Source organism: Epinephelus moara, chromosome 8 (genome assembly GCF_006386435.1).
Source record: "Epinephelus moara isolate mb chromosome 8, YSFRI_EMoa_1.0, whole genome shotgun sequence".
Classification (NCBI taxonomy): domain Eukaryota; kingdom Metazoa; phylum Chordata; class Actinopteri; order Perciformes; family Serranidae; genus Epinephelus; species Epinephelus moara.
The window spans coordinates 33,219,666-33,231,687 of NC_065513.1; the positions used below are offsets into that span (position 1 = coordinate 33,219,666).

The 12,022-nt window shown below is 40.5% G+C and overlaps 1 protein-coding gene across 1 annotated transcript in view; it reads left to right on the forward strand.

The window, feature by feature from the left end:
• The first annotated feature begins 2,158 nt into the window (after positions 1 to 2,158).
• aacs (acetoacetyl-CoA synthetase) overlaps positions 2,159 to 12,022 on the forward strand; it is a 56,942-nt gene continuing 47,078 nt past the window's right edge. The window contains exons 1-4 of the mRNA XM_050051055.1: positions 2,159 to 2,479; positions 5,501 to 5,604; positions 7,033 to 7,153; positions 7,834 to 7,947. Coding sequence (XP_049907012.1) covers positions 2,341 to 2,479; positions 5,501 to 5,604; positions 7,033 to 7,153; positions 7,834 to 7,947 — 478 coding nt within the window. The 5' untranslated portion in view covers positions 2,159 to 2,340. The remainder of the gene's footprint in view (positions 2,480 to 5,500; positions 5,605 to 7,032; positions 7,154 to 7,833; positions 7,948 to 12,022) is intronic.

Sequence of the window (12,022 nt, forward strand, 5' to 3'; positions counted from 1 at the left end):
GATCAGTTATCTTGATCAGTTGATTCATTGGACACTGAAATGTAACTATCAAATAATCATAAATTAGGATCAGAAATACCTCAAGTCCAAGTGCCTCCAACTACACTGAAGTTCAGTACCTTTGTAAATGGTGTGCACTTTTGATTTTTAAAAATATCTTTTTTTCTACTAAATATTGGTTATCTCATTATCATACAAATGAATCAGTGGAAATACAAAGTCACAAAGTTCAACAAATCATGATAATATTTGTTGGAATGCAAGGGTCTGGATCATCATCTGGTCATTCTAGTAACATTTTTGTCAGAATAGCAATGATCTATTCCCATACTCTGGGTATGTGACATTTTAATGGAAAAGGTGAAAATGTTAAAATATGGAACTCATCAAATTATGATAATATTTTGGTAGGGAGCAAGATTTTTCACATCAGTGCTCTCATTCAATCAAACTCTTTAGATATCCTAAAATATTCACTTAAGGTCCATTGTGAAGGATTTAATAGCATCTAGCAGGGAAGCTGCAAAACTGAAGCTTCTGCCAAGTGCCAAGCATGTAGGAAAACCATGGTGGCCACTGTGAAAACCTGAAAACGTAAAGACAGGAATGGCACTGTAGAGCCAGTGTTTGATTTGTCTGCTCTGGGCTACTGTAGAAACAACATGGCGGACTCTGTGGAAGAGGACCCGCTCCAGGAAGTGCGCCAGGATTTGAAGCCAATTTTCGTGGTGGCTAAACAGTGTAATTACTCCGTCACGTGATGCCCTGTGACCCAAAAAGACTTTTCCCTATAGACTTACATTGTGAAAAAGACACATTTTTTGAGCATCACAGTGACTTGTTTCACATCAGGATTTAATCCATTTGGTCTGATAACATTTGGAAAGTCTAGAGGAGCCGCACAGTTGAATAATCTTATCCCCATTCAAGTTAGCGGAGTGCTAAATCAGAAGTAGCTGTCTCGGCTGCTCTCGGCAGCGGAAAGTCTCTAGTGTGCTTTGCCTGTGGGCTGCACAGTGCAGAAGCAGTGCCAGTAATCCAGGGAATTATATACACGACAGTTAAACCATTTTGGTTTCATGTGCCACTGAGCAATTTTCATAGGAATGGACAGGGCCTCGTCTTTGATGCTGTATCCAGGGGTCTCATTTATAAAACACTGCATAGGATCCATACTAAAAATGTACGTAGGTACAAAATCCAAAAAGCCAAAAAATATTAGACAATTTCTACAATCAGGCTTCCACCTCACCATCTGCGTCACCAAATACCGGTCTCCAAAATGTTCTTATTCATGGGTCAAAGTGTCTCCTGTCAGCTTTTGTGTGGGAAGTGGCGTGCGCCTCTTTCAGTCCTCGTTTTGTATGTACGCAATATTTACAAATAAGACCCCAGGTTTCTTCATAATCCATGACCCGCTCCCTATATAGATATAAATGATTTTTATTTTCAGGTGATTATAAACAATCATAAACAAATGAAAACCATATCTGCCAGTAGATGCCCCTAATTCCTACACACTGGACCTTTAATCTTGCATTTAAATGTAAGATTAGGAGTTGAAATATAAATCTTAAAATGCACATATGATTAATAGTGAGCCTACAGCTATCTAAAATTAAGATTGCGGGACAGACTTTTATTAACACTCTCTTGGAAGACCCTTAAAATCAGAAAAACTGTGTTTCAGGCCTCATTTTGTGCGTATGCAATATTTAGAAATGAGACCCCTCATACATCCATGACCTGCTTCCTTTATAGATATAAACGATTTTTATTTTCAGGTGATTTTAAACAAATAAAAACAAAGTTATCAATATAATAAAGCCTATCATATCTGCCAATAGATGACTATAAATCCTACACAATGGACCTTTAATCTTGCATATAAGATTAAGATTAGGAGTTAAAATTTTTATTTTAAAATGTACATATGATTAATAGTGAGCCTACAGCTATCTCAAATTAAGATTGTGGGACAGGCTTTTATTAACACTCTCTTGGGAGACCCTTGAAGTAAACTTTTGTCCTCAGTTAGCTACTGTGTGGGTTATATTGTTTAACAGCATTGAACACAGCGCATTCTTGAACCCAGCTCGCCCCTTCCACGTCATGACGCCGGGGCGTGGCCTGTCAGTTTTCCTCGGCAGCTCCACGCTTGTCTTTGACAGTGAGCTGAACCTTGCTAGCTGTCGCGCGCTGTAATTCCCCCAGCCATTCACACTAAGCAGCTAGCCGGGTCGGTGAGCTCATTTGACACTAGCAGTCAACCCCAGGGACGGTTAGCTTCAGCACGGGGCTTGCTTTTGTGTGTTAGCCGACACAAGGGACGCGACTAAGATGTCTAAGGACACGGAAGGGAAGAGCGAGAAGATTATGGATATGGAGAGCAAGGTGTTGTGGTACCCGGACTCCAAGAGGAACACACAGATGGACAAGTTCAGGATACAGGTCAACGGGGACTATGGACTTAATCTGGGTGAGTGGAGTGGAGTGGAGAGGAGGGAGGAAGACAGACGAGGAGCCAGACAGGGAAGCTAGTGAGCTTATTAGAAACCTATTGTGTCCCCTCCTGCTATCTGTAGATATGTTGTATAATTACCTTACGTTACATTACAGATTCACCCCCGTAAAGGTGCTCTGCAGTGCAATGCTTCAATCTGTGTTTGTGTGCAATTTAAAGACACTATTAAAGAGACAGTGAATCAGCATAAACACATCCCTGCAGCTGCAGACTAATACAATTATTAGCAACTATAAATCACCACTCCCTTTGTGATAATAATCAGGCGTTTACAACACTGCAGCTCAGCTTGGCTCTCATGTCTGGATCACTCTCAGCTCCTCACTGAGGACAGCCTCTCTGCAGGGCTGCTGCCAGCCGATGGAAGAGAGCGGCCTATTTCATTTTTGTTTCTGACAGCGTGTAAATTTAAGCCATCAGGGTTGTGGGGGAATGCTGAAAAACCTGATCCATCGGGCAGTGAATGGAGAGACAGAATGGAGAGAACGTAATTGGGGAGAGATGGGAAGATATAGATCCATCAGAGTCAGTATCAGTATCAGATGTACTTTATTGATCCCCAAGGGAAATTATGAGAATCATAGAGAATCATAAGAAGTAAGAGTATGAAATAAAGTGTGAACATATAAAGCAATAAATAAAATAAAGTAGAAATGAAATGTGCATTAAAATAAGAATAAAATGTGCAGTATGCTTCAACACTAGTGCTTGGAAACATTAAAAAAAAATTGTGGAAACATTTTTTGGAAATTTGTGAAATGGGCTGCATGATGAGCTGAAACAAAGCACAAATATAAATCAATTAAAAACTATACAAAAATATATTTTTGGCAGATACACAGACGAGGAAAGGTTGTGTTAGGGGGAGTTTGTAACACTGGGTGGTACTTGGACTGTGCATAAACTGGTTTTATTTATTTAATTGGGTGGTAAATAGACTGGGGATCGTTGTATATTAGTTTTAAATAAATTTTGTAACTTGTTGAAATAATATGTGTCAAAAAAAGAAATGTAAGAAAGGGGTATGGACGTATAAGTTGTACTTCTACCTACTACTTTTCAGACACTGTTATCTTTGTCTTTTTTAATTATTTTTGGTTCAAAATAAAGTAATTCATTCATACTTAAGATATAGAAATTGAAATATTAAAATTATAAATATATCGTCACTGTGCCGAGGCTGTAAGTGTGAAAATTCAACCACAGTATAGACATCAGTAGAATAAAACAACAATAGAATTAGAGTAAACATGAGAAATATGTACAGATATGTGCACTGTATGTTGAATTAATATATACATTCAAGAGGTGAAAATATTTCACAGATGAATAAGTGCAACAAATATTGTGGAAGTTGAATTACTGCACCTATGAGATGATTATGAATTATAAATGCAGTAGGTTAAAAAGTCCAAATGCCAGTCTATTGACTCAGAGCGGCTGACACTCTGAGGGAGGAGTTGTACAGGTTTGACTTCCTGTGGTGCTCTGTGGAGCATCATGGGGAAATGAGTCTGTCACTAAATGTGCTCCTGTGTTTGACCAGCACATCATGGAGTGGGCGGGAGACATTGTCCAAGATGACAGGTATCTTAAACAGCATCCTGCTCTATGACTCTGTTGCTCCACCTCCATGACGTTACTGGCCTTGTGAATCAGTTTATTGAGTCTGTTGACGTCTGCTACCCTCAACCTGCTGCCCCAGCACACAACAGCAGCAACAGCTATGGCAGATGTGCGAAAAATTAATATGGCAGAAATGGATTTGAACATCTGTGTTATTTTTTTTCCCAGGCATATTACAGTATGTATTGGGTAGGTTAGCTATCACAGCAGCTGACACGGGACAAGTTTTCCTTTAAATCAGTTAGTCAGGAGAGTTTGCAAGATAAATCCCAGTTTGTTAAGCTTTAGTGTAGGGGTGGGGGAAAAATCGATACAGCGTAGTATCGCGATATTTTTGTGTGGCAATATCGTATCGTCACACAGACACCAAGTATTTTTTATTTTTTTTTATTATATCCTCCTGAGACCCTGTGTCCTCATAAGGACATCACATTTTGGGGTTACTTGACCTTATACTTCATTCTACTTAACTTAGACCTGTTGTCCTCGTTCGTGGACACTTTTTTGTGCCATCTAGTGGTAGTAAGAGCACAATACACTAAATCATGTAAAAACAAGATGGCTGCCATCTCTGCCAAGTCGATCTGCGGCCGATCCCGACACAAAAGTCGCCAAGGTCCGAAACCTGATCACATTTTATGGTTGAAACCTTTTTATTTATGATTAATAATGTTTGTAGTTTGATATGGCAACACATTTGACCAGTTCTAGCAACAGTGACAACTTAAGACGCTGTTAATTAGGAAGTACTCATTTGAAGACATTGGGACTTTATTATCATTGACAGTGTTTCGTTTTTTATACTTATCAGGTCCTACTCATCCCAAATAGCTAGAAATTAAAAATGCATACCACACAAAAGTTCAGGTGTCAGGAGGACATAAATTATTGATATTAAAAATACAAATTAAACATTACGTAGTCTGCTAGAATAATATAATTAGTTGCTTTTCCAGGTTACTAGATAGATTTTGCTGCAATATAAATGACTGTAGTGAGATGAACAGGCTAACTATTTTATTTTATTTAATAAAACTGTTGATGCTGGAAAAGTTTTCCTTTGGGGACACAATTTGCCTCTGAAAAAAGGTTATAAATTGCAATATATTGCAATATATTTTATCACAATACTCAGCATATAGCAACACCACACATCGCAATAATATTGTATCGTGATAATATCGTATGGTGGGGCCTCTGGGGATTCCCACCCCTACTTAAGAGGTACTTCTACTGATCATTTCTCATGTTTAATCACCTGTTGCACCTTTTATATGATGTGCTTGAGCTGAAAGTCACACCAGAAAGTTGCTGTACATCTGTAGTAATCATTGCTTCGTCATCCTCTAGTCAACTACAATGACCTGTACCAGTGGTCGGTGGACAACTACCCAGATTTCTGGGCAGACGTGTGGCGCTTCTGTGGAGTCGTCAGCTCCAAAGCATATGAAGAGGTGAGTCTGCTGTATCCTGGAGGAGAATGACTCTGATGGCAGCCTGAAATTTCATGGCCGGTTTCACTTTCACTGAACATATCATGATACACATAAAAATAAAATAATTTTTGGGAGTAGCATATTGCCAGCAAATGACTTTTTCAGTTCTGAATTGGTGTGCAGAGTAGAGAAACGTCTCATTAAGATTCACTGAATCACTAACATTACACTTTTAGCTTTTTTTATGGTGGTAATTTTCAACTTTTCCCGTCTGGTGCATTCTTATGGTTCCTCCTTTACTGTCCCTTTATGTAACACTGATACAAAATACCACATTGATTTGCACACATATTATCTGCGTTGCCACATACCAACCCTTAAACTATCTGGAATAACTTGTTTGTGGTTACATGATGGAGTGCAACGCCTCGATCGGCTTTGTATCCACTGTGTGCATTAATTGTACATTATAGTTACGTCCTGTTGTCAAGTGTCAAACACTTTGGTTCCTGATTGTAAATCCAGCTACCTATACCTTCTAATTCATATGTGCTGTGGTTTAGAATCTATAATAGTGAATGAGGCCCATTAAAGTGTAAATATTAGGAAATAACTTTATTGTTATGCCATGATTTGATGAGCAGTCTTTGTTGGTCATTATTTTTTATGGGACGGCTGTAATGTGATATGATTCATCCTTCAGGAGAAGTTAATTCAAAGCCGCTTAAAGTTAAGTTAAGTTTAAGTTAAGTTTAAGTTTAAGTTTATTCACTTTATTAATCCCCCTGAGGGGAAATTCAATGTTAAACCTTTGTCAAGAAGCATTTTTGAATAAGAACATAAGAATTGCACTTATTTTATTAAGGCAACAGTAAAAGGCTATTTCGAAAATGGAGGTGACGCTGACTTTAAATGATCTTATTTTTTGTATTCATTGTTTATTGCACTCCAGGATATAGCCAACTAGGTGGGCGTGTGAGGTAATAAATAGTGTCTGACCTTTAAGGCACTGTGCCATGTGGTTAACACATCCTGTTTGTACACGTAGCTAACACCTTCCACGTCACATATAATTTATTTTAGTGTACATTGTGTCACCCACTCAACCTGTTCTTGGATGGAAGACAGGGAGACAAACAACTACTCAATCAAACATATTGTAGTGAGCTCAGTTATTAAATCCCAGTGTTGCTGTGGATTTTATGACAAATCGTATGTCTTACTCTTTTTGTTTTAAGCTACACACAGTCACACAATCAGCTGTTGCAGTGGCACATGCTTGATTACTGTGTAAACTTGAGCGCTTTTATCTCGCAGTCCCATTTATGTGCTTAATTCTGTGCCAGCAACAACAACCAAAGCATCAAAAAGTTTGGTCTCAGTCAATGACAATGCCGTGTCTCTCCGGTGCGTGCTCTCTGTGTGTGTTCTGTGGGTGTATCCTAGGTGGTGGACGTAACCAAACGGATCTCGGATGTTCCAGAGTGGTTTAAAGGAGCTCGGCTCAACTACGCTGAGAACTTGCTCAAACATGCCGACCAGGACAAAGTAGCTCTCTATGCTGCGAGTAAGTAAATAAAGGATACACACTCAAATCACGCAGGGCAAGATGGAGGTTTCAGCCTCCCAGTTTACCTGCAGTTGCACAGATTGTTTACTCTTTGTTTTTTTCTGCATTGTCACAGTTTATATTTTGAAAATAAACCAAGCAGAACGAAAGTTACAAAGACATCAAAGAACAGAGGTTGCATTCGTGGCGAGTGCAAGGCTGCATACGTCACCTTGTGAATAGCTTAACTGCTCCTCCCTCCTCTATCTCTGAGGACTGTCACATACTAATAGATAGGCCCTTTATCACGGCCCCATCAGTGTGTGCATGAGGGAGAGTGGGCTTGTGCGCATTCGCATGCACAGTGTGCGCACGACCTTCTGCAGGAGCTGTAATGTAATTATGAGAGGGCCCATTGGTCACGATGCCGTGGAGCCTCTTTCAATGTCAGTAAGCTATTACTTAGGGAGACAAAGTGGACTGTTCCTGTCTGTGGCTCTGTCTTGCCACACTATCATTCTCTGTTTATGTCTGCCTCCCTGGTTTTCTTCTCCTATGCTTTGGATTTTATTGTCAGGGGTTTGATAGGCATTTAAACCAAGTGGTACACCAACCATTTAAAATATATGGAAGTGTTTTGTTTAGATGTACATATTGATCTCTGTTTCTGTGTGTTACTTTCTCTTTGTGTCCACTAGCGGAGGCAAATGATGAGATTGTGAAGGTGACGTTTGGGGAGCTGAGGCGCGATGTGGCGCTGTTTGCTGCCGCCATGAGGAAGATGGGCATCCAGACTGGAGACAGGGTCGTAGGTGAGTCTCACTGGTGGAAAATGAGAGACAGTATGGGGAAAATGGCATCTGCATCTGCACTTTCCTGTCAGCCAAGTGATGGTTGATTACCAACCACATTAGTTGGTAGATTAGTAGCTCTCCTCCTGACTTATTTCTTACCCCATCCTTTTTTATCTTCCAGTGTTTTTCATCTCCTTCTTCCTTCTTCTTTATTTCAAACATGTTGCATCATGAGTTGAACATGGCCTCATCTGCTGTAACTCTGTGGGTGTGTTTGTGCTCACTGCTAAGGAGGCCTGGCTGTCTTGGCACAGGCTGCGTCTCTCTCTGAAAGTCACTATTTATTTTCTCAAAGTTCATATTTGTACAGGCAGGAATGGCTGAGGGTGCATATTTCTCCACACAGCCCCACTGCACACTACATTCAGCCAGAGCTACACATTTATATCTGCAAACTAAACAGTGTAAGCTGCCATTGTGGCTTTGAAGTAAGTCATATATATTTCCCCACCTCAATTTGTGATCGGTACTTTTTAAGAAAAAACAATTCAAGTGTCAAAGGCTTTTAAGAGCTTATCTGTTTGACCTGCTGAGTTTGTTGCCACATCACTGGCTGTGAAAATACACACTGTGCTGTTAGAGCTGCTCAGCTATCAGGAGTTTGGTTACTTTAGGGTTGTCAAACAAAAGTGTGTCAGACTGCTGAACAGAACCATTTGTTGACCAGACTCCTTGAAGAAAGGAAAAAGGATGTTTGGTGGCATTAAGAGGATTTTTTTTATCTCAAAATACACACCCATGCATACATACACAGGGTTCAATGCTAAGGTTTTTTTTCACTTGCCCGGTCGGGCAAGTTGGTCACAGATCTACTTGCCTGAAGTCAGTTTTTACTTGCCCTATAAAAATTGTTTAATTTAAGCGGCTATCAAATAACAAAGACTGCAGTTATTTTTATGTTATGTAATCTTTATTCACACTGTATTTATTAATTAAAACAACATATGTCATGTATTGTAGCTTAATTCCTACAAAAATTTGACAGGGTCAGGGCTTAAAGTGAAAAATTTGTCCATCGTTCTCCGTCTATAATTTTGCGCCCTACTTGAGCCATGCCCACCTCTATTTATTTTTCACCCCTCTCTCCAGTTCTGCTGTATTAACACCAGGTTTAATATATTTTGCTTCCATCTCTCTGCCCTGCTCTACTCTACTTCAGTGCTACTTAGCTCTCTCTCTACTCTATCAGTAGACTACCACATACCACATCATTTTCACATGCATGAAACTTTTTGTATGCTTGCAAAGCACAGCCTGCTGGGATGTTTCTATGTATCTACTGGCACCAGAAGGGCTCTTTAGGACTAAGTACATACAGTACATGTGTGCACAGTAATGAGCAGGTGAAATGTCTGTCTAGCTTACATATGAGGTGTCTCAAGATTTAGGAACATACAATTTTATTGAATATAATAAAGTAAAAAGTCACTTGACATGCTGCTGTTTTGTGCTATGACCTATTTAAGTGTTGGAAGTTGTTATTTACGTGACAACGCCTGAACGCAACACAAGCTCAGCATGAGTGCCGTGCTGAGCTGCTGTGCGAGCAGCGTGTTTGTCTGTGCGTAACAGCAGTCTGTTGGTTATTTACACACTGTCCATTTCAATAACTTTGTCAGCTGACAAACTGCACCGGGCTCGGGGTCAGGTTTGGTCAGGAAAATGCGGCCCGAGCCGCTCTAGCGTGCTCACCTGTGTGTGTGGCGGAACTCCGCCGTGCGCGATACAGAGAGCAGAGGAGAATTGTTAACGCGTGACCATGTAGAGACAGAAATGACACGATGAATAGTATATTGTTATGTTATTATATGAAGTGTCCATCGTGCAAAATAATATCAATGGGGGCTGTGGGCAGGACATTGTTACACAGCGTGTGCCTGTGACTTCAGGCAGAGAGACCGCTGCATCAGAGCCGAAGGAGCACGTTTTAAAATACATTTATTTTATCAATTAGTTATTAACTTTTACTATTTTTAGCAACTTGTGAGTTGTTAGTTTACATGCCCGACCGTGAGTTTTACTTGCCCCGGGCAATCGGGCAATCCTTATTGTTGAGCCCTGATACAGTCGATAACTATACAAGAGCAGATTGTTTTATTCAGCTACAATAAGGACTCCGACCCAGGGGCGTAAATATAGACAGTGCAGGCAGTGTGGTTGCGCTAGGGCCCATGGGAGGAGGGGGCCCATAGAGAGAGCAGGTCCTCAAACAGCATGTTTGAGAGAGTTGCGCTGATGATTGCTGCTAATATGTATGTCGATATTGTCCAATGTCATGTCATAGCTAGTTTAAATGCAAAATCTTGCACAAGGGCCCATCATAATAACGTGCACTGGACTGGGGCCCTTTCTAACTATCATACGCCACTGCTCTGACCCTTGTGTCAGTCAAAATCATGGGTGTCAGAAGCCTCCACAGTTTGCTGTTGGGTAAATTTGGTGTGAAATAGTGTGAGCATAAATCCAGTCTGATTACCGTTCACAGTGGGTCATGGATTTATGCTGCATCTGTGTTGCTTGTCGTACTGCAGACAGTTCCTTCGTCAATAGTAGCCGTTTACAAGAACCAAGAAAGTGTAATGCAATAAGTTGTGTTTTAGAATTTAGATTTTTCACGAAGCAGTTTGTTCATACACTGCCTGTACATTGTATTCATTTAGGATACAGCAGTGTGTGATTGTCTAACTGCACTGAGTCTCATCCATCACTGTCTCTGTTTCATTCTCTGTTCTGTGCTACATTTCCAGCCGTGACGCTGCATTGTTTATTGAGCTGTTTGTGCTGTGTCAGTATCAGGGGCTTCAGTTTCACAGCTGTTGTCAAATAGTAGCATCAGATGCCCAAAGTTTTCACTCTTTGAAACAGCGTCTGTTTCTGCTCAAGTTGGATTCAGCACATCCTATACAAGCCTTTTTATGACAAACCGTTTTTTTTGTGTGTGGATAAAGATGACAAAGAGCAGGCACAATAATTCAGAGGTTACTAAAAATGCTTGTGGATTCTTTTTAATTCGAGCTAGAGAAAATTGATGAGGAAAAGGACATCTGGACTTGCAATGCTTGTGTGAAACCACAAGAGCTTTCACCCGGAAATGTGACCCACTGAAGCCAACCCTAGGACTGTATATTGACGTAATCAGTAAAGAAATCGAGGCAAGTTTCCTGCTTTATTTTGAAGCAGCAATGTGGCTGAAATCTATGGCTGCTGTTCAGGAGCTCATATTGAGCTACTTTGTGCAGGAACAACCACTGTGTGTAAAGTTCCTGTGTGTGTGTGTGGGCTCAGAGGAAAGATGGATATTGCGGTAGGGAATTCCATTAGCTAAATGACTTAAGCTCTGTGGGAATCTCATTACAAAGACTGGTGGGATGGACAGAAATGGAGAGGGAGCTACAGAAACACAGACAGAGAGACACCAGCTACTTTGTGCCTCCCTTCTCCAGTCTCCCTATTCCTTTGACGTATCGAACACAAATCTGTGTGTGTGTGTGTTTTGAATGTGTTGGCTCGCTGTTGTGCCCTAGAGACGGAGATGTCCTTGTCCCCAGGTTGTTACTGGAATGTCTTGTCAGTGTCTCTAATCCAGGAGATATATGAGCACTTAGCTGATGAGGCCAACCAAGCTTTATGGCAGGAAAAGAGCCAACCCAGCACACACACACTCACACATACACATGTATGTACTCTCCCCTTTGTACGCTTTTAGATCCATTGCTCATCTCCTTGGTCCTCATCATCTTGAACATCAACCCCCACCCTGTTATGAAGCTTGTTCGTAGCCTACACACCCACTGTTCCTCCACTGGGAATGCATGTTTTTATATTATGTGTCATTATAAACACACATTGTGCAACCACAGTCTGTAACTGTTGAGTAGTAAGTATGTGGAGTCAACAGTATAAAACAGAACTGTAGCAGCATTATAAAGTAAAATAATATCTTAACAAACGAAACAAATATGGTTTCCATTTTAGAAATTGCACCACTGGTGTTTCAACACAAGCTGAACAGTTGAAACTTAAGGCGATTGTT